We start from the raw sequence: 23,134 nt of genomic DNA, 5'->3' as shown, positions 1-23,134 counted from the left end.
TGGCTCACCTCACCTCAGACTGGAGAGGGGAGCCGTGCAGATGCCCAGAAGGGACTCACACTGTACATATATATATATATAAATATATATAAAACATGCTTACATGCATATTTTTGTACATTTCTGTACACCTGTATAGGTGTTACTTACAGACACATATGCTGTCAAGCACGTGACCAGTGAGGCTGTGATGGCGTAGGGGATGGAGGTGTTGGGATTCTTCGCTTCTTCTCCCGTCGTAGCGATGATGTCGAAGCCGATGAAGGCATAGAAACAGGTCGCAGCCCCTTTGAGCACCTGCATGGAGGATCAAACTTCTGGGTGCCAGGAGGGAGGCTGGCACCCGGCCAGGGAGAGGGAGCTGAGCAAAAACTGAAGGAGTCCAGTTCTGCTCCTTGTCTGAGCTAAAGGATGAGTGAGGGCAGGTCAGGGGACACACACATAGAGCTGGGGACCGACCCTGGGAGCTCCCCTAACCCAGTGATCTGGTCTGGGGGAAAGATTTCCCTGTGTGTCCCGAGTCACTGGAGGCACCTGCGACTCGTGGTACACCACAAACCTGTGCACACTCAGGGCCCCAGCGGCAGAGGAAAACAGTCAACCAATTTCAGGTTTGCTTTCACAATCCTCCACCCCAAATCCGTTTATATTAGTAGGGATTTGGAACATGTTTACACGTTCTGTGTTAGCAAGATGTCTCATGTGGCAGCAAGAGCCGTTAGCAGAGGAAGCAGGAGAGAGCAGCAGCAATCAGATGTGTGCCGCTCTCCAAACAACCTCTGTTTTGCTTGGAAGCTGCAGACAGGTTAGGAGCACATGTTGGAGCCCTTAAATGAGGAATTATTTGTACTTTTTAGGGTTTTTTTTTTATGTGATTTTTTAAAATATACAATACTAGCGAGGACATTTATAGGAAAGAAACGCTGAAGCAGGGTAAAGACTGCCTGGCTGTGAGTGAGCTGATCTGGAGTTGTGAAACCCTTGCATGCATCTAGATTGCTTGCTGAGCACCACCTGTCCATCACATCTCTGTCATCTCAGTGTCTGGTGATAGAGAACACAGTAAAACTCACCTCTTTTAGGGACTATCTGTAATTACCTTTTTAAAGTATCCCCTACACTGCTGGTGATCTCACACCTCTGCTTGGTGGATTCACTTTTACAAACAACTTGTGACAGAATCAACCAGCTGAACATGATGGGACCACCCTATTGGGTTTGATGTGTTTTGGATATGTACCTTTTAAAATTATGGGTTTTTGCTCTCAACTTGGTGAGCTGAATTGGAGCAAAACAGATGTTTTCTATTTCCTCTTTTTCACTCCTGTTGTATGGCACAAAAAGCCAATCACAACCCAAAGGTAAAGACGACCTCTGGTCTCAAGTGAGCCTCAGGGCTCTTCTCACTGTTGTTCTCTGGCAGAGAGGTATTGATTTACTGAAGGGAGGTGCAGGGACTGTATGGCAGCTTGGGATCCTTTCAATAATCAAGATTCTTGGTTTACTTTACTTTCTTGCTTGTTTTTCTGCACAAAACCCCAATGGAGTCGAGCAGTGTAAATCTGAGAAATTATCTTGGGTTTAGGCCAGCTGAGATATTTTCAGTCTCTGTTCATCCTTGGATAAAAACCAGTGCAAGCAAGCTAAAAAAGCCAAATATGTCCAAATTCTCAGTAAGCTATGAGGGAACGTCCATAAAATAAGTACTGGCAGGTGGCATTATGAAGTGCTCAAAACAAATGCTTGAGAACATTGTTGTTGAAAACCAGCCAACACAAGTATCTCCCCACTCCACAGAGGCTGAGCCAGCTCCTCTGGAGCTCCCTGCCTCGGATGGCCACAGCATTTTGCTCCATGGCCTGACAATTAGTGGCATTTCCTGGGGGATGCTTTCATGTGGAGTTTGGCTCTCCAGAAGGATGTTTTGGGATAGTTCTGGGTTTATGCTAAGAGGTATCAGGAGATAAAAGCAAAGCATTGCTGTAGTCTCTGGGTTTGGCAGAGTGAGCAGGTCTGGATCCAAGCCTACAGTCCTGGGATTTGGAGGTCCCTGGCCAAAGCACAGGTGGGTTTAGCAGGGTTGGGGTTTGAAGGGTGCAGTGGAAGCACCCCATGAGCAAACCTGAGTGTGAGGCACCACTTGGGTGCTGCGTGTCCCTCCATGTGCCCAGGACTTACCCCTGGCCATCCAAACGGCAGGAATTGCCCTTCAGCCCAGTTGTCACTTTTGATGTAGAAGAGTCCAGCAATCATGATGAAGATCCAGACTGCCAAGTTAATGACATTGAGCACATTGTTCAGCCCCACCGAGTTCTTCACCCCCATGGCCACGATGATGGTGACAATGACAGCAATGACCAGAGCAAGAAGGTCAGGGTATGACTCCTCTCCTTTCCCTAGGTGAGAGAAAAGAGATGTGTTACTCTCCATCCACAGCATCACCAGGAACTCTGTGGGGGAGTTTTAAACACTTTCCAGACCTTGAAGCTTTGCAGAACCCACTGGTCTCATTGCAAAGGCAGTCTCCAGATGCTCTCAACTCCATCAGTTAAAGTTATTTAATTAAGGTGATAAATCTTGATGCCTAAAGACACTGTTCAGAGTTTTGGGAGAGCAGCAAACAAGTGATCAGGTCCCAGTTTGCATAACATGTATCTGCCAAACACTCATTAAAAATCCATCAGTCATGAAGTTTTCATGACAGGTACAGGACATCTGGCTGGTTTACTTACTGGTAGGACCCATGGACTGCTGCTGGAAATGATGGTCATGCAGGATCACCACAGCCCCGAGTTTGTCCATGGCAGTACCGCAGACACCAGCTTGTGCTCTCTACCAAAATTCTGTGTGTGCCCCAATGGGACTGAGCAGAGTGTTTGCACTGGGTGAAGTGTTTCTGTGCTGTTGCTACCCTTTGACATTTGACTGTTTCTGTGCGTTTACTCCAAATTCCAGCTCATCCCGAAGGGGCTCAAAGTATCCCATATCCCATCTCCTCAAACCCTGCCTGTGAACCCGGCCACCGAGGCAAAGTAGCAGAGCCAGACAGACGGTAAATAATGAATGAAGCCTAATATCCATGTCTGACTTTTGACGAGCTTCCAATTGCTTTCCAGACCCTCATTACGCGGAAGCGCGGCGTACCCAGCCCGTTCAGCGTCCCAACGCTGCTGATCATCCAGCGGCTGATGGTGTGGTTGGCCAGCGAGTCGAACATGCTGCTGAGGGCGCTGGCCCCCGCGGCCGTGCCGATCAGGTACTCCAGGATGAGGTTCCAGCCGATGAAGAACGCCACGAACTCCCCCACAGTCACGTAGCTATAGGTGTAGGCAGAGCCCGTGGTCTTGGGGACGCGCACGCCGAACTCGGCGTAGCAAACGCCTGGTTGGAAGAATACCAAGAGAGATAAGGAAGATGTGCTTGGAAATGGAGGAAGTAAAACTGCCTTGGTGGCACCTCCCAGGAGGTGCCAGGAGGTGTCAGGGCTGCAGTCAGCATCAGGAGCCCAGAGACATTGCAGGGGGCCATGGTGACCCTCCATCCCCAGTTTCTTGGCTTGAAAACCAGACAAATTTCCGCTAAAATCAAGTTGTGATGGATTTTTCTTTTTTTCTGGGGAGACACAGTTCAAACTAGCTAAATGTTTACATGGGATCCTGGACTGGTGTTGCCCTGATCGAGATGCCACTGAAGGGCTCACACGAGGCTACGCCTCTCCCTGCCCCAACCTTCCAATCTCCAAACGACTATTATTGTGTTATTGCCAGATCCAGGCACGAGCACTGTCCTGATCACCCGTGCTCCTGTTCATGCAAGAGGAGTTTGAAGACATCTCACATAGAGAACATAAGTTATTTTAACACTTAAAAAATGTTATATTTAAATCTTCTAAAGAATAATTGCAAAACTAACTGTGCAGAAGAAGAAAAGAAAAGCAAAAAGAAGTATTTAACTGGAACTGTTTGGGAGGAGAATTCAGTGGACATTAATACCTTCTGAACTCCTTGTGAGCTTACTATGTCAGGATAATTTTTAATAAAAACTTGACCCTGACACATTGATGTCTTAAAACAATCATTAGCTTTTATTTAAAAGGAGTGGATGGACTTACTTATAAATTCCCCAAATATTAGTCAGGACAAGTGCCAGAAGGGCACACAGTGTCTTGCATGTTTAACACTGATTAAGTCCCAAAACCCCTTTCCCAAAGACCCCAGTACAGCTTGTATGGGTGAATTGGTTAAGGCTGTTACTACCATTGTGTAAACACTTAGTAATTATTGAGTTCTTTACCATCTACTATTCTCTATTTAAAAGATAATAATTGCTTCAAATTTGCAATCACTTCAGTATAGAGAGGGGAATGAATAATTTATAAAAACATTATGAGGTGGCTGCTCTCAGACTCTAAGTGCAGTTTTTATACAGTACAAACACAGAGTTATTGAATCTCTTAAACTGAATTTAGTGGTGCTTTTTTTCTTGCTATTGGAGGACTTTTACATTCCATTCACTGTTCGACTTGCATGTGTGTTGCTTTGCAATGGGGCTCTTCAAAACTTGATTTCTGTAAAGCAGCCCAACAGGAGCTGCAAGACATCCCCATCATCCATCCAGCCCTACTGACAGTCATTATTCAAAGCTGATGAAAAATGCATGTGCTTGGCAAAGGTACGACATTCACAGACAACTACAGGCCTGAATGATTTATAAAACTGGTGCTCTGATGGGGACAAGTATCTAGTGTCACTCTCTGATGGCCCTAAAAATCATATACACTTTCCTGGAGGCAGCTCTACTTCTAGCCAATGACAAGATAACAAGTTAAAGACAATTGTGATCAATACACGATAACGGCAAAGCAAGGACATTAATATGTATAAAACATTTGAGTTTTCAATTATTCTACTAGGATCCCAAAATAGAAGAGCAGTCTTTCACTATGCATTGGGTACAGCAATACATTATGGATATCAGCATTAGGTATCAGTATATTTTATACATATATATATATAAAATACATATTATATATAGTAATCTGCTGCATCTGCAGTGTAGAATAATACTAGTAAAATTATTATTATTATTATTACCATTACTACTGCTACTGCTACTACTACTATTACTACTACAATATAACCGCACAACAACACTGTGTGAGTTACTCCTTGGCAGCCTAAGCTATTCAGCACCTTGTCCCTCTGTATCCAGAGGGATGCAGCTCTCCCAGTGCTCCTGCACAGTCCAGCTTGGGGGCTGTAGGCAGAGACTGGGCACACCCTCCCTGCCACAACTCTTTGGAGACAGATTTCTCTTCCCCCCCCCCAACCCAATCAAGAGTGTTTGCAAGCTTCTGCAGAAAACAAGCCAACACAGTGGCTGTTCGGAAGAGCAAACATTCTACAGAGGACCATTTCTTTTCCTTGAATATCTGCTACACTTGTGCAATTGATGTGACAGTCATTACACTTGTGTAATTACATGGTTGTTGACATTATTCAGCAGGACATAAGCACAGCTGAGGGGTTTGGTCCAAGGCATTGGCCCTTCTAAGAAGAAAACAGCTGATGGGCAGCACAACTGGTGGCATGAGGAACTGGTGCTTTTGGTGTGCTGGGATGGTGGTGGCCATGCTGTGGGTTCTGACTCTCCCAGTACTACCTGGCACAGGAACTATGAGACATCCCATAGGGCACTGGCATGATGGGAGTGATGTTTCAGGTGAAAAAAAAGCCTTCAGAGAGGGGTCTTTCAGATGCACTGGAGGTAACACCAAATAATTCATGTTACTGTGCAAGAAACCCAGAGGGATCATACTTTGTTAACGAACAGCACCTAATTTATTGAGGCATTCATATTATTTGCAGCAGGCCACTGAGCCTGCCCGTTGTGTTTCATGATCACTATGTGCTGATATATAAGAGGCAGCTCCCTAAAGAAAGATTCCTTAGAACAAGGACTCCCATCCCTCCAGTTCCGCCCAAATGGCTGCAGCTGGAGCCCCTTAGCCCAGCCCTCATCCTGCAGCCAGGTAGCACCTGAGGCACATGCTCAGCTCCCTCCCGTTCCATGGAGCATCCCGGCTGCTGGTGAGCTGTTCCTATATGGGTACCAGGTAAGACCATGGCACTGTGCTCCAAATAAGGTTGTATTACTTCAGGAGAGGAGATCACCAAGCAACAGCTGGTGAAAAAGGCTGTAGAGAGGGTGATGGGGTTGGGTGACATGGAAACTGCTGATTTTTGCCAAGAAGGGGGTTTGGTTAGACATGGGTGTCAGAGTGGAAAATGCTGGTGATCATGGGAGCCTGCAGAGGCTTTGTGGAGGGAAGCTTCTACTTGAGAGCTAAACAAAAGGCCTTCCAGTGAGAGAATAATTGATTTAATTTAATTTATCAGGTTAATGGATTATGGTGCCTGTGTAAGTACCCTGATGGGGTACATGTTACTTAAACCTCAGGGAAGATGTAACTGGAATTTGTTAAGTAGATGAAATTGGAAAAATCCCTGTCTGAAACTGGGCTAACCAGTGCAGAGGGGTTTCCCACTGGCAGGGCTCCCAGGTGAGCTGGATGGCTTTCTGGATGGTATTGGTTTTGTTTGTTTGCTTTTTGTTGTTAGAAATTTTTTTAATCCAAACACCCTTGGGTTCACTTTGCACCCAGTGGGGTTTGACTTGGTGATCTGTGATGGACCAAGGGAGAGTGAGTGATCTAGTGGTCCCATCTGGCCTTAAAACTTTTAAAAGCTCCTTAAAATCTGTTCGTGCACACTTGCCCAAACTCCGTGCCTGACACACCGGGAGCAACCATGGTGTGAGAGCTGAAATCACATCCCCAGTGAGTCCAACAGCCTGTCCAGCTCCTGAATTCTTGCTTGGTTTTACTTGCCAAGAAAGTGTTGCTGTTACAAACAACAGCAGTGTAAAGGATGAAGTGAGGAAGCGGCCAAGGAGACTATCAAAACACTGCATCCTTCACAAAACACTTTCCCAGGGCTACAAAAGCAAGGGGAGATGAAAGCAGAGTGGGAAGTGGCGCAGGCTCCCGTGGGCGAAGGCGGGAGGAGCTCCTGCTGTGGGGCAGGGCTCATGTCTGGGGTGAAATAGCCCCTTTTGGAGGACAGCATGTTTTTGTTAGCACAGACCCACCCAAGCTCCATTTGCTCTTGGTTTGCATCCCAGCTAACCAAACCCTCACAGAGGAGAGAAAGCAGGCAGTGGGAGAGACACTGATGCTATCTTACTGCCTCGGTTAAAAAATGGACGTTTAGGGTTATTTGTTCTGTTGGGATCTCAAATAAACATCAGATCTCATTGCAAGCTCTCTGCTCTTTTTGTGGGCTTTGGAGAGAATGTGATGCTCACCCCTGTGCTGTGCCAGGGCTGTACCTCTGGGCTGCAGGATGTCAGGGGTTCAAACTCACACATGCTTTGATGGGATCTCCATAGAGCAGCATGGCAACCTCCAGGGAAAGAGCACAGTGTGTTTCCACCTCCACCTACAAAAATCTGGAGGCTTGAAAAGCTGAGCTGGGTCATTTTGCCATGTTTGCTTCTATCAAAGCTCTTTGCCATTTACTCAAGTTTCCTTATCCAACCCGCAGACAAAAGCTGGATACCAGACTGACACAGCATGCAAAGTCCTCTGAGCAGGGGAGAGCAGGAATATCACATCATCGTGTTAGCACTGATCTGGAAAGGACAAATGCCAGCAGTACTGGCTTCATGTAGAAACCGCAGCTCGAGCCATATGCTCAGCTGGGTTCCTACAGAGGAGATGGAATTCACAGGGTTTTCGCTAAAATACGTAATTCCTCTGTCCCTGCACATTTTTTTGTTGTGTTTTTTGTTTGGAAATTCAAAGAGTGACCCTGCATGAATAGGAGCCAATAAAATCAACTCCAGAACTAATTTCTTAATTCCAGGAATTTCTTAACTGTTAGCCATGTCAACAAAGGAAGCTGGCCCTGGTGCTGCCCAAGCCACTGATATCCTCCCTGCTGGAACTGAGTTTCCCACAAGCCACGTTTTGCTCTCGCTCCAATACTGTGGCTTGGCCAAGATCTCTGCCTGGGACACGCACTACAAAACTCTCCAATGTCTCAAAACATATTGGCCACAGGCTCCATCCTTGTGGAAGCCATCAGCAGTTCATCAGGATAATTGTGCTTGGGCTGCTGGCTCCCAGTACAAGGTTTGGTCTGATATTTGGGCAGTGAGGGACAGTGCACCCCACAAGTTGGGTGAACCCAGTTGGGTGAACCAGGGAAATGGTTTTTTAGTCTGTGGGGAAGGTTCTGCCTCCTTGCAGCTTGTGCTGCCGAGCATGGATCCTGCCAGGTGTCCACCCATGAATGGAGAGGATGCACGAGGTGGTACGAGAGGGAACATCACCCAAAATCCCACAAGCACAACTCACCCGACAAGATGGAGGCGACGGCCGCGATGATGAAGGACACGATGACCCCAGGCCCCGCCATCTCCTTGGCCACCAGGCCGGACACCACGTACATGCCAGTGCCCACGCAGCTCCCGACGCCGAGGGAGATGAGGTCGAGGGTGGTGAGGACCTTGGCCAGCCTGGCGCCCTGGGTGGCCGCGGTCCCCGTGCCCTCCAGCATGGACTCCACGGGCTTGGTGCGCAGGACGCGGGTGCGCAGGGCATGGCCCGCCGCCCCCCATGGCACCCGCCGTGGGTCCAGCCGCGAGAAGAACCCACTCATGGCTGGGGCTGGGCTCCGGAGAGGGGGTCACGGATGGTTTTGGCAGCACCCACTCAGAGCTGTGGCTGCATCTCCCTCCTGTGCTGGCAGCCCGGCTGCAAGAGAGAGGAACAGAGTTTTTGACTGAAATAGCAAAGAAAGAGGGATGTGCTCCAAAAAGGCCCCCTAAGTTGTTTTCTGACTGGGCTCCAGTGCTGGGAGAGCTTTGGTTTCACCTTTGCTGCTGCTACAAGAAATCTCTCCTTCCATCCCAATTGTTCTGTACAGCAGGGATGCACTGCCCTCCTTCATGTTTGGATGGGTGTAACCCTGGTCATTGCTACAGTGCTACAACAGCAGGAACCTGATTTCCTCCAAGTGCTCATTACATGGCTTAACTGCTACCAAAAGCAGTGATGGCTACGTGTAGCTGTGAGGTGTTGGTGGCCACTGTGGCACACCGGGAACTGGTCAGGACCCAGTGTGACTCCAAGCCTGATGGCACTGCACTTCCAGCAGCAGGGCTGTCAGCCCACCATCACCATGGCAGACTACGTGGGGACCATGTGTGGGATACCTCCTGTGGAGGCAGGCTGAGAGAGTTGGGGTTGCTCAGCTTGGAGAAGAGAAGGCTCCAGGGAGACCTCAGAGCCCCTTCCAGTATAAAAATGGGCTCCAAGAGAGCTGGAGAGGGACTTGTACAAGGGCATGAAGTGACAGGACAAGGGGGAATGGGCCTTCAAACTGACAGGGGGCAGGTTTAAACTAGATGAAAGAAGAAATTCTTCCCTGTGAGGGTGGTGAGGCCCTGGCACAGGTTGCCCAGAGAAGCTGTGGATGCCCCATCCCTGGAATTGTTTAAGGCCAGGTTGGATGGGGCTTGGAGCAACCTGGTCAAGTGGAAGATGTCCCTGGTCATGTCAGGAGGGTTGGAATGAGATGATCTTGAAGGTCCCTTCCAACCCAAACCATTTTGTGATCACTGTGCTCCACCTGTACTGCAAAAAACTAAGGAAGTCTGTACCTTTGCTCCTACATCCAGTGTGTTGAGACCACTGGCCACCTGTGCCAGGCTGGGGCTGGATCACCACAAACCGGCCCTTACAAGGACAGGTGATTTTTCATTCTGGTGCTATAGACTTTCAGTCCTACAGCTCTCAGGCTATACTGGTTGTTTGTGGTTTTTTTGCGTGCTACTGTCATCCTGGTGAAACCTAAAGGGAAAAATTTTAAAAGGTACTGTTTGTTCAGGTCCCCATGAATCACAAAGTTAAAAAGGCTCCTCGGTGTGATTTCTTCATTCAATTTATCGCTTCATTCTTGTAGTTGTTTAAATACTGTTTAAGGAGTACTTTTTAAAATTGAGATATGTGTTCTTGCTGGTGTAACTGCAATGCATTTTGGGGTCTGGCTTCTGTGTAGTTAAGCTGGGTGGGAAGCTCAGTAGAAGCAGTGCCAGCTTCACTGGCCACTAAAAAGCAAGTAACTGATAGCTCCAGCCATTTTTAAACACTTTTAAATTATCGTGCCTGAACCCATCTCTTCTAGGATTGTCCTAAAAATCATGACATTATCTTATTTAGCTCTTTCTCTGTGCTTTTTCCTCCCCAGTCATATTTTCAAGAGCTATTCAGCAACTGCCATTCCCATTTCCTTTTCTGCTGTTCTTCACAAACGGTGTAGTTCTCATAATATCAGCAGCAGTGACTTTCTAGTGACACATGATGACTTAGCTTTGAGCAAAACAACAAGAACTGACAATCTGCAAGTTAATACAAAGGAACAGGAAAAATAGTTTATGAAATATGAATTTTAACCTGGCAGCTTCTTTTCTGTTAATAGAGAAATCTTTCTTATTCTCTAATTGCCTCGAAGACAAAACAATTATTTTTTTCCGTCTTTACATCCAAAACAAATTACATTGTGTCCACCAGGCAGCCTTGTGTTGCTGGAGTTTATTAAATGAAACACAGCATTCATTTCATGTTTTGGTTGATCACAGTTCAAATTGTGCTGATTTTTTTTTACCTCAAGCAACCACAAGCTGAAAGGCTGGATGTTCTAGCTAGGAATAATAATAAGGAAAAATTGTTACTGCTCCCAAGTAAATGTGCATCTGTGGCTTCAACCACAGGGAAAAATACTTCTCCAAGAAAAGTGCTCATCATTACCCAAAATTGAGCTTCCTGTTATCCAAAGCACATGTCTGAAGCATGGGCTGGCAAAGAGGTCTTGCAGTGCTTCCCACCTCCCAACCTCTATATAATTATTTACCCTGGGCTTTATGGGTGCTCCTAGTTGAGTTTGAAAGACTCAGGTTGCTATGCTAAGGTGTGCACCAAATTGACTTAAACCAGTCGAGAAGGGCCATTGGGAGAGGTAGGATGGTGTGGGATGGAGGTGCTGAGGCTATGGGCTGGTCCTTGGTCCCATCACCAGGTTGTGTTTTGTCATGGGAAGACCTGCCCTGTGTTTTTAATAGGGGTTGGGACCGTGATTTGAGACCAGCAATTTTTCATTATCTTGTCTGGCTTGTTTGTGAGTGGCTGATGAAGGCTTTGAGAAGGGTGGCAAATGCTCAGGTCTTGCTGGAGGGATTCACACCCACACTGGAAAAATCACTGCATTCCCCCAGCTGAAGAGAGCTGAGCATGACTGATTTGGACTGCTCAGTTCACTCTTGAGCCACGTCATGGTATAGAAATTACTTTCTCACCAGCATTGCAAAGAACTCCAAGAGAAGACATGGCAGTCTTATTCTGGAATAAACTCAACTGCTAAAATAACGAAAAAAAACTTAAATATTTTAAAAGCTTTAAATTTAAAGCAGGAACTAGCTGGTGGATTGGTGATGCACCCAGATTTAGGCTGTCAGGCAGTTCCAGCTGCCTGGGGCTGGGCTGTGACCAAATCCTTCTGCATGGCAGCCCAGCGTAGCCCTGCAATTCATATGGCCCCTCCTAAGTCACCAAGGAAAAGAAAAAGAACCTTTCAAAGCATCTGAAATGAAATAACTCTATAATTGCTGCTACATTCAATTAAAGCAGTCACTCGAAACTATTCCAGATGTTTAAGTGAGATCAGCATATTGCTGCTCTGTAGCTTGGAAAACATCCTTTCACTCCATTTGAAACAATGAAAAAATATGTCATGGATGGCAACCTTTTCCATGGGGCAGAGACAGCTCCCTTCTGCTCTGCTTCACTCACTCTGGCTGGCTAAAAGCACACAGTGGGAAGGAAAGGGAATTTATACTTGTTTTCTTTAATCTGCTCTCCTCATCATAAACCCAGGAAGATGAAGGGAGCTGTGGCTCGGGGGGATAAGCTGCAGCCGGATTTTGGAGCTGCTCAGCTCTCCATCATCAGGCTGTTGGGGCTGGTTTTCCTCGCTGGCTGGCGCTTGCGGCTGCCACCACGTGCTTGTTGGTGACTGCTGTTTGTACCGAAACACTCTTCTTCATCAGGGTAAATTAACTAAAACTGCAATCAAGTCAGAAGGAGAGGTCTAGGTATTTACAGGCATGGATATTCCTCAGTGTCTGGGCCAGTGCTGAATTATTCCTGATGTAAAACTCGTTCTGCTGGTGAGATGCAGCACGGTGCACCCCAGCATCGCCCATTCTCATCACCCCCACAGCTCCAGCTTCCCCAGACAACCTTCCCCAAACCACATCTTGGGAATGGCTTACTTGATTTGTCTGTTAATGACAGAAAAAATCTGTCCAGGAGTCCATAGGAGTATTTTTGAGCAAAGATCTCTATTAAAAGCTATTGAGGATGTAAAAGAAACAGAATATTGATGGTGGTAAATGAAAAAAGAGAGCTCCTGTTGGTATATGGAAAATCAGCCAGGGGCCCTCATTAAGAGGAAAAGGTTGGATTTTCTCTGCTTTTCCATGGCTCCCAGAGTAATTATTACAGAGGGAAACTGGATGATGCCCCCAGCAGCTGGGTCAGCAGCACCCAGTTTGCTGCAGGATTTTCTAGGAGGAAAGCACCTTCATCCTTGCCCAGGGGAGATGAGCTCCAGAAATGTGGGATTGAAGCAGGTTCCTACCAATCCCCAAGGCGGTGCCTGCAGTGGACCCTGGCAATAGTAACACGGGTGTTTGATGTAGGAGCAGCAGCCCTCAGACGCCTTCCTCGTAGGGGCTGCATGGAGAGCTGGGCTAAAGCATTTGCCTGGGGAAAGGGAGCCCCAAAGGCTCAAAGGGATGCGAGAGGTGGCTCGAGATGATGGAAAAGGCGGCTCCAGGCAGCAAACCCGCTGCAATCCCAGAAAAAGGACAAGTGGAACAGTGTGCTAGCCTGACCTCCCCCTTCTCGTTTTCCTTTGATTGTGAGCTCGGTAGCGGTGAGGCGGCTCGTCTGAAGAGACACTGGATCCTGAATTTCATTACAGCTCCTACAGCAGGGACAGCACTGACGTCAGCGGGGCGATGCGGGAGTCGGGCAGCAGCTCCGGCGGCCGCCGACCCGAGCGGAGCCTTCTGCTGGGGCTGCTCCTCACCGCGGTGTTTTCGTTGCGAGTGCGATTTCATCCGGAGTTTTACGTGCTTGTTTTTACAGTGCTGAGCCCCAGCTGGGCTGCCACTGTAAAAGCTGGCTCTGTCTCCATCGTCAGCCCTCCTTAAAGGGATTTAAAACCAGGCACAGAGCCGAGAGCGAGGGCTGGTCCCTGCCGATCCCGGCGCCGCTCACGTGGGTCCAGCTTCAGCAATCTGGCCTTGTGCCTTTGCTGGTAATTTTGGGCTCTTCTTATTTTTAATCTTTCCATTTTTATTTCTGCTGGAGCAATTCAAGTGGAGCTGTCATTAATTTAAACTAAAACTGTTGCTAAGTTAAACCAGTGACAATATCTCAGGTTTAAGGCTAACTTTCTGTGTGCATCAACTTAAAAAATGGGTTCTGGGATTGTTTGTGTGTGTCTTCCCAGCAAAATGGAAGTGGAGAGGTTGAATGGCCGTTTCCTACATTATTTCCATCCGTGTTACAGTTAGTGCTTCACTGTTGTTAGCACCGCTCCAAGCTGACTAAACATCATTAACCTCTTTTCACAAATAAACAAAATAAAAGAGGAAATATTTAATTGCACCAAAGTCACAAGGTGCATGCATCCAGAGCTAGCCCCCAAGGAATTCCTAAACTTTGTATTCTAGTCTCTAGTGCAGGACTTAAAAGAGCATAGACGAGTAATCCAGTGATATAATTAGCATGTGCATAGAGATCACCCTTTTTTGCCTCTCTCCAGCCTTCAGGGGGGATACAGTGTGATGGTTTAACTGCTGTCCTTGCTGGTAAGAGACTGGACTGCCTGAATTATCAGGGAAAAGGCAGAGGGAAGGATGGGAGAGATGTTAAAGCTTTTTCCTGTCTTGCAGCTGATGGTTCCCATGTCCCAAGTAAATAGCTAATCAGTATTTGAGCACTGCTCTGTGGGCAGTCTTCACACAGGAGGTTTTGGTGGCTGAGAGCTCATCTTCCTGCCTGGATGAGACAGGAGATGAAGTGACGTATTCAGAGGTGAAATTAGAGCTGGTCATGGTGAAGGCCAGCAGATCCCTTGATACTGAGTTGCTCTATGCTCTGCCAGGGTTAATTACATGCCAGCCTCACAAGCAGTCAGTCCAGGCTGTCAGGGTCCCTTGGGATCCTCTGGAGCACCAGTCTAGTGAGAAACAGCTCTGGGACTGAAGGAATCAGTCTTTTCCTCCTTCCTAGGGCCTGGATGCATTTGGAGACAGCACCTACAGTTCTTACAGCCTGCATGGGATGGAAGCCAAAATACCCTGTTCACCCTTTCAGAGATGCTCATGTGCATCCCTGAAGGCACATCCCCTCCCCTTAGTAAATCCACCTATTCAAGACATCAGATTTTCTCCTGTCCTTGTGTCTGTAGAAGGCAGTCCAATGCCTAGAATTTTGGTTTTTCACTTGTTTTCTGCTGGTTTTGTACAGGTACCAATGATTTCCATGGTGCAGAGCAGCATAGGAATGAGTGCAGGGTATGACAGGCAAGAGTCTTTGCGTGCGGAGCTGTAGGTAATGCAATATGTATGAAGTGCTCCATTTGGGTTTGCAAAAAAGCTATTTAACCACCAAAAGAAAAAAAAAAAGAGAGAACTGCAGAGAAAGAGGCATAATCAATTTGCACATTTGCAAAAGGTCTAGTTTGTCATTGTTGCCTTGAGATGGGAAAGTAAAAGCCTTAAAGACTGTAACGATACAGTTAATGCAGGTAAATGGTAAATAAATAGATGGGTGAGCTGAGCAGAAAGTGGGCAACCAGGAACTTCTTGTAGCTGTTATGACAGGATCCCTCTAGGAGAGTAGTGAAACCACATGAGATTAGTAAATTTGTTCCTCCATCAGTACAATGGAGAAAACCGCTGCCTTACGGAAGTGTGTGGTGATTAACTCGGTTGGGTTTTCTAAGGAAGCAGAAGAGAAAAAACGCTCAGAAATTATTCATGCTCCTCTAGATGTGCCTTGTTGAAGTCAATGTTGGTTTTGCACTTGCATATGGTCATCTGCAGAAGGACCCTTGAGGCTCTGGACACTTCCAAACAGTCATTTTTGGCAGCCGTGTGACTCTGCATTCCAAGTGCAGATATTGACACCAAAGCTGACAGCCACTGGATACAGCCTCCCCCATCCTGCTGCAGTCACAAGCCACAGTGGTATTGGACAAGTGCAACTCCTAAAGGAAGTTTGGGCTCACAGGTCTGGATGCTCAGACTCTTTCAAGCACTAATGTGCTGACTGCTGAAGTTCAGGCATTTTAAATACTGTGAGATGGGTGCCCAGGAACCCAGATTTGTCTCGCATGGAATCACAGATTCATAGAATGGTTTGGGTTCAAAGGGACCCTAAAGATCCTGTAGTTCCAACCCAACTTGCCATGGGCAGGGACACCTTTTGCTAGAGCAGGTTTCTCAGGGCTTCATCCAACCTGGTCTTGGAAATATGCTGGCAGATCCTTCTGCACCCTTCCCTCTGGTTTTGAGAGTAGCAGTTCCAGACCCTGAGCTGCCACAAGAGGAAAAGCATCTTCCTGATATTCTGGTATCTCTGGATTGTAGTGAGTGGCCTGTTTGCAATGCTGGGTATACATTTCTCTAACAGTATGACTGCTGATGGCATCAGTGGAGTGGTTGCAGCCCTGTGTTTGCAACTCTGAGCTTTTCCCTGGTTTTGGTTAGTAGATTATACTTTCAGTAATTACCACTTTGATGATATAGCACATTTTCTGTATCAAATCTCACTGTGAGAGTGGGAAAGGGTTGCTTTTGTGTCACTGAAGCATTTAGTCCTGGGTTACCAGACGGTCTCTTCTAGAATTATACTCATTTAAAAACTGTCTTTGCTTTAACAACACACAGGAGGAAATCTCTCTAATTACTGGGCTGTGTTTTCTTTTTCTTTCCTCAGTGGATCCATACTTTTACACCACAGAATGAAAGTCATTATGGTTTGCTGCAAGCCAGACAGGAGAGCTTTTTTCATTTGACATAATTCACAGAATGGGTTATTTATTAACGTGTGAGGCTCTCTAAACAAAATGGATTTTTACTGTTGCAAGAGTCTGGCTGATGCATCATTATGACAACTTATTTAATCTCTGGGTAGCATTTTGCATTCAGAGGCAAAATCACAAATCTTTCAGTAAAGAACTGGTTTAACACTTTGGCTTCATCACCTGAGTCAGAAAAAGATTTACCTGTATGGCAAACACAGGACCTGAAAATCCACTATTTTTAAACCTCTACTTTTATTTTGAAGATTGTTGGGTTTATAGAGATTCCTTTATTCCCAGCTAAGAAACTGCTGGGGTTTTTTGCTCTTAGTGCTGACTCTCACTCACCAGCAATCTTTCCAGCTTTCTGTAATAATTTAGTAGGAGTCCTGAACTGGCCCTTTACACAGTAAACACATCAGGCTTACAAACACAAATCAGTTCTTGCCAGGTTTCAAATGCGTTTTTCTTTTGGGCGTGCACGTGGTCTCATTAATTAGTTATCGTATTCCATCAGCAGTTCTACAAATGTAATTGATTATGCCTTGCTGTCCTGCTTCCACTATTTTGGCTATCAGCTAATTAATGCAGGAGAGGCTCTCAAACAACTGCTTTCCTCAGAAGAAGCTGGAAAGACACATTCTTCAATCCCGAGCCTACTAAATGTTCCAGAAAAAGCAGTAGTAGCATATGCAAATCAACGGGAGTTTTTTGCATATGCAAATGAGAGCTTTGAGCTGGGGGGTAATTTGGCTGCTTGTAACCTGTGTCACCAAATTCCTCAGCAGAAGCCTGAGGTAGATTCACTGCACTTCCAAAGAAGTGAATAGCAGCTCCTGCTGCTTTTATTACATTTTGCTGCTTATTCTTTTTATTCACTAGGACAAAACATCCTTGCCTTACATGAGTAATCCTCCTGCTTTTCAACACAACCGATTATATGAGTAATGTGAGCACAAGATGATCAAAGATTTAGAATAGGGTTCCTGTGTTTAGTCATTTTTCATCATCAGTCAGGCAAAGGCAACGTAACACCTAAGCAGTGTGTAGCGTGAGTAATACCTGGAGCTTTAGCATGAGAGCTCTTTGACATTTCCCAGTGAGTTGAAAATGCATATCTAAGGCTAAATCAGTATCTAGGATGGTACTAGAGAAGTAGAATTAAATGAAGAATTATGTGTTCTTAAAAATTATAAGTTCAGGTATTATAACATCCCTGAGTGATAAACATGCCCTGGCCAGAGATGTCCTTACGGAGCAAGGGAATCAGCTGAGCCAACGTGATTACCTCCAGTTTAAAGTAGCTAATTCCATACTTGCTCTTAGCCTCCCTTAGTGCTAAGACCCCAAAACTTAATTTCTTTCATTGAGACAACGCAGTCACAGCCAGCAGAGTCTCCCCATGCTGTGCTGCCCTGCCTGGCAAGTGTAATTCCACTGGCATGCCCACAAACAACTAAGAGTAGAGCTGCTGGGATATTATTACCGTAGTTCTTGCTTGTGCCAGAGCTCTCAGCCAAAGGAACTTGACATATTGCTTCTTTCTGTCTTAATTTACTCTGTGCAGAGCTGGTGCCCCTGGTTATTAATTGCAGATCTCCTGGTCCCTGTTGATTCCACAGCTGGTTAATGAGTGGAACACACCTGCTGCTGCCCAGGTGCCTTAGACAAGGCACTGGCGTATCCAGATGCTTCCTGAGCTCCTTGCTCCAGGGCTGGAGTGGTGCAAGGCCTGTCATCAATGCTTTCTGCCTAGTCCCAGCTGAAAATGAAGGACAGGCAGGAGAAGCACACATTTCTTTCTCTACCAGACTAGGGTGTCCAAATCCTACCTGGAGCCACCCTGGCATTGTTGAGCACTGTGGGGCAGTGGCTCATTCAGAATGGCTCGATTGGTCCATCATCAAGACCTAGTTCAATAATGCTCAAGCACATGATTAAAGCTAAGTTTTAATTGGGCTGCTGTGGGTGAAACCTGCCCAGGTTTGAAATAGATGTCTAGCACGAATGGGTGTCTCCATCCTCAGCTTTAAAAACCTGTGTTGAAGAAAACCTAGCCTGCACTCATGGAGCTGAGGGACCCACAGGAGGAATGGACCAAACCACTAACTGAGGTCATGGTCACCAACAAGCAGGAGTCAATGTCTGCTGAGAGGGACTAAATGCACACGTCTGGTTTTACAGACATCAGCCTAAAGTTTTGACACCCTCATAGGCACTTGTAGCATGGCAGCAGTAACCCATTTCCCCATAGGCAGCAAACCACTGGGTCCTGTAACACTGTCTTCTGAGAATTAGGTTGTGGTGCTTGAAAAACCTGTACTGTAAAAGCTCTTCTTCTGATCACCTCCTGGGTAGATTTAATTTATGGTGTCATGACTTTCGGTAAATTATTGATACAGTCACTGTGCTGAGGAACAAAAACAATAGAGTCACGTGCTGTGTGGCTCCACCTCACTGGTTTTGTTTCATAAGTACCAGAGTTTTATTGTGGGAAAAAATAATTTTCCCTTAGAGATGTTCCTGTCTGGTGACAGAAAGGAAGGGCTGTGGTGGCAGCATCAACGCTGCTCAGAACACCCAGTGCCATGCAGATGACCACATGGTCTAGAGGAAGGGCTGCTATTCGATGAGTCAAGGAAACATATACAAGAAAAACCTTTTCCTGTAGTAGGGAGCAGTTTCCCATTGGCAACCACAGCTTAACTATGTCTCATACCTCGTAAATGAAAAATGTTTTAGGAATCTCTGTGGATCTAAAGTTAGAGTCTGCTCCCATTTACACTTTGGGTGGTTTAACGAGTTCAGCAGACTCAACCCGGGCTGAGGTGAGACTCTGGACATGTTTTCACATCCATATGAAGTAGCTTAAAAATGCCTACTATATTTCTGGGCTCTGGATACTTTGCATCCCTAGATCTTCTATCTTCCACAAGAGTGACAAGGTCAGACCCAACCATGGCTTTATATTTTATAGAGAGAGTGATTTATATATATATATATATATAAAATTTTATTCTGCGAGTGATTTGTGGGTTTTAATTATTTTTAATCGATGTGAAAGACACAAATACTGCCCACCAGATAAGTGTTTTTGAGTGACATATAGATCCCACTACCACACACAGATGAAGTATTTGCTTTCCTTTTATATTCTTATTTTTAAATGTCTTAATAATCCAAACAATGACATGTTGCTTACACATATACATTATGATGACTTTAATAGCTCAAGTGCTCTGAAAGCAAAATTCTGATTATCTGGAGGCTAAGTCGTCTGTTACAGACTGCTCTGTTATCCTCTTTGTTTGCTTGTTTGTTTGTTTTCATGAGGAGTCCAGGATGGTGTTTACATTTGTGTAAGTTCTTGCCATTCTATTTGATTGAGTATTGCAGGGCTTCACAGGAAAACCATTAGTTTAGCCAGTAAGAGGTTTGCCTGTTCTCACTGAATTTTCTAGAAAAACTCCTGTTGCCTTCAAGGGAAGATGGATGAAATTCTATTATATGTGCGTGATTTCAGAACCGAGAAAACAGACTGTCTTGTGCTCAAGAAAGAAGTAGTGTCACGTCAGCCTACAAATATATCCTTTAAAATAATTTTGGCTGGAATCCTTTCTGATATGATCCCATCTGAGATTCTGAAGTTACACAAAGAATGAATTTTCATCATTTTCATATAATCCTAAAAAAATTGGAGAAGAATAAGATACGTCTTGAATTGAGAGTCATAACTGACTCCCTGAGGAAAAGGGTTTTAAAATGCTTCACTTCACTGCAATATGCACAAAGAAAGAGATTATTTTTAGGCAGAGTTAATTAATGAAACCAATTGGAAATCTGGGGGATTCAAAATAGAATTTGGTCAGTCATTTGTTCTGCTCCTGGCACGTAGTTAAAATCCCACTCACTGGGAACATTATACTTGTCTAGAGGCGAGGCTGGAATACCTCTACATTCCTGTGCCTTACTTGGAGAATTAAGAATCAAAGGTACCATTAAGTCCTCTGAGTTAATTCTGTCTGAATTGCAGGCCATTAGTTTCCAGGCAATTACTCCTGCAGGGAGCCCAATGACTTGTTTTGGCTAAGTTACATATTCTGGGAGGACATCAAGTCTTGACATAAACAGATGGAGAATCCAGCAGGTTTTCTGATGGCTCCTTCATCAGGTCATCAGCCCTCCACTGTTCAAAAATGCGATCCCTCACTTAAATTGGAATGTTTTGGCTTCAGCACCTCGGCACTAGCTCATGTTGTGTCTCTCTTTGGCAGATGGAAGAATAAGTCAGTGCCTAATAATTTCTTTCTGTAGAGGCAAGAATCATGTCACCTTTCTTTGTAATGAAGTGAATTCTCAGGTGGCATAGTTCCTCCTTTGTAAGGGCCTTTCTCCAGTCCTTGACAGGCTTTGGCTTTTCTTTCCTCCTTTTTTTTCCTCCTTTTATTTTTTTCCTCCTTACTTACAATTTTATTGTCATTTTTGTTGATGTCTAATGTATTCTAGCAGTCTGTCTTTAAGGGCTGAGGCAAAATTTCCTTCCTACATCCCCACTTACTGAGCAGCAACTGAACAAGACATTTTTTCCCTAGTTCTTGTTCAACAGCTTGTCCTATCACAGCTCTTGCTTCTGTGCTGTCTTCTCAGATATGTACTGCACATTTGACTTTGAGAGGATCCAATATTCCTTGTTGGTATTATTTACTGCTTATCAGTCTCTGTTTGGTTGGCAAAGTTTAGCAGCTTTGATAGATGAAAAAGGGAAATTGGACCTTGGATCTCGGCAAGAACCCCTTAATTCTCTGCTGTCATGCAACAAGGATTCCTCATGGAGAGCAAGAACAGATTGTCAGTTTAACCTAGGTAACTTTTCTCTCTAGTGTCGTTTTTGGCTTCTTTGAGGTTTTTTGTTTGTTTACAATATGTTGTTCAACTCCTGTAAGTCACATGCCTTAAGCAACGTGTGCCAATAAAACAAACACACGTAAATATCTTTAGCAATCAGACTTTCAGTCTCATGACAGTTTTTGGGCAGTTAAACAAATGCCTTGGCATGCTAAAATGTACTCGCCTACTGCTTAGGGACACTGGGAGAATTAATTAGCTAATATGCTAGATAAAATCAGACATGGTCCTTTTGAGAAAAAGTCATCTCTGGGGTCGACCAGAGTGATACAGCTTCCTACTCCCAGAGTCGGTGTTGATTTTGGAAGCCCTGTACTAGAGCACTTTCAGCATGGTCTGTGACAGGAAGGCAGTAAGTCTATTTGCATAAACTCTTATTTAATAAGCAACAAAACCTGGGCTGGAAAGCAATCTGAGGGAAGAAATTAGGCTGCTGGAGCACACCTACCCGGGGCCGAGGCGGGCAGGCGGCTGGTACCAGTCAGCTCCAAAATACCCGTGTGGAATCAATAAACAGCACCGAGCCGGGGTGACGTAAAGAGGAAGCCAACTCCATTACCGGCTTCCAAGTCGCGGGGAGTTTTGCCGACGCCGGCGGGAAGACGGAGCCGCAAACGGGGCCCGTGTGCGTGGGTCGCCCGCGGCCACGGGGGAGCCTCGGGGGGCCGGGGCGGGGGCCGCCTGCGCCGGGGGCCGCCCCGTCGGGGCTTCAGCACCGCGGACAGCGCCCGCCCGGCGCCGCCGGCCCCACGCGGGACCGACCCCCGCATCACCCCGAGCCGCCCCCCCGGGTGACACCGGCCACGCGAGTGTCACCGGCCCCGCGGGTGTCACCTGCCCCGCAGGTCTCATCTGTCCGCACCCGCCTCCCTCGCGGTTTTCCATCTCCTCCGATTCTGTTCCCCCATTTCCCCCCTTCCCGCAGCTTCCCGACGTTCCCCTCCCGGCGCGTTCCGCGCGGTCACCTGTAGCGAGAGCTGTCGCTTCGCTCAGACCACCCGATATCCCTCCTCTCACTCTGCTTTTCCCCCGTTTCCTATCAATCCCGCGCCGTCAGCGCCGGCGCCCCCGCCTCCTCCTCCCCGCCGGCGAGTGCCCCGACACTCCGTAAACACGGGGCCGCGGCGGGCCGGGACGAGGGGATGCTCAGGCGGGCTGGGGTCCCCCGGGGCCGGTTGCCCGTGTCCCGGAGGAGCCGGGGCTCTGCCCTTGCCGAGCGGGGCACAAAACCGGCCCCGTGTGCGCGGCGGGGGGGCCGCGGCCGCGCTCCCCCGCGGGGCTCCGGGCAGACCTTTCCCGGGCTCGCCGCCCGTCCCCCGCTCCCCGAGGGGCTCCCACCTCCCCTCCCTCCCTCTCTCCCTCCCTCCCTCCCCGCGGCGCGGGCACTCACCGCGGGCGCGGAGCGCGGCGGGCGGGCGGTGCTGCGGGGCGGCCGCGGGCGCGCTCCCCGCGGGGGCGGCTGCGCTGCTGCAGCCGGAGGGGCGGGGGGGCTGCGCCGGCACCGCCGACCCCGGCTCCCGGCAGCGCACGCAGGGCGGAGGGAGTGTGGAGGGAGGGGGGAGGGAGGGATGGATGGAGGGAGAGAGGGATGGAGGGAGGAGGGAAGGAGGGAGGGAGGGAGGAGGGCGCTGCAGCTCCTCAATTATTCGGCGCTTCCCCTCCCCGCCTCTGCCGCATGTGACCGCCAGCAATACCCACGGGCCGTGCCGGGCCCGGGAGATCTCCCTGCACGGGGCTGTCACCTCCCCTCCCACTGAGTCGTTCCTGCCTGTCCAAGTGTCCTGAGGGCTGCAGACGGCATCCCCCAAACTGTCTGGCTGCTGGAAAATAACTCCTCTGTCTGCCTCCCCCAGAGCAGGGCTTTCCTCATCCCAGGGACAAAACATGGGGAGCCTGGTTTTTGTTTTCTCCTTGAACTGCACTGTGAGATTTGGGTGCTAATGCCATAATCCCGGAACAGACAGAATTAGGACTAAAATAATGCCTCATGCACTGCAGCACACCGGGTT

At 47.2% G+C, this 23,134-nt stretch overlaps 1 protein-coding gene across 1 annotated transcript in view; it reads right to left on the bottom strand.

Moving 5' to 3' along the window:
• The window catches only part of SLC7A14 (solute carrier family 7 member 14), a 30,662-nt gene extending 8,119 nt beyond the window's left edge, over positions 1-22,543 (bottom strand). Inside the window, exons 1-5 of the mRNA XM_017827766.1 lie at positions 22,516-22,543; positions 8,420-8,818; positions 3,145-3,381; positions 2,179-2,396; positions 151-297 (exon numbers count right to left, since the gene is read on the bottom strand). Of these exons, the coding sequence (XP_017683255.1) occupies positions 151-297; positions 2,179-2,396; positions 3,145-3,381; positions 8,420-8,723 (906 nt within the window). The 5' untranslated portion in view covers positions 8,724-8,818; positions 22,516-22,543. The remainder of the gene's footprint in view (positions 1-150; positions 298-2,178; positions 2,397-3,144; positions 3,382-8,419; positions 8,819-22,515) is intronic.
• Between the last annotated feature and the right edge of the window lie 591 nt (positions 22,544-23,134).

This window comes from Lepidothrix coronata, unplaced genomic scaffold (assembly GCF_001604755.1).
Source record: "Lepidothrix coronata isolate B3197 unplaced genomic scaffold, Lepidothrix_coronata-1.0 Scaffold142, whole genome shotgun sequence".
In the NCBI taxonomy this organism is placed as follows: domain Eukaryota; kingdom Metazoa; phylum Chordata; class Aves; order Passeriformes; family Pipridae; genus Lepidothrix; species Lepidothrix coronata.
Note: the sequence above shows the minus strand (reverse complement) of the source record. Positions and strands in the feature narration are given on the sequence as shown.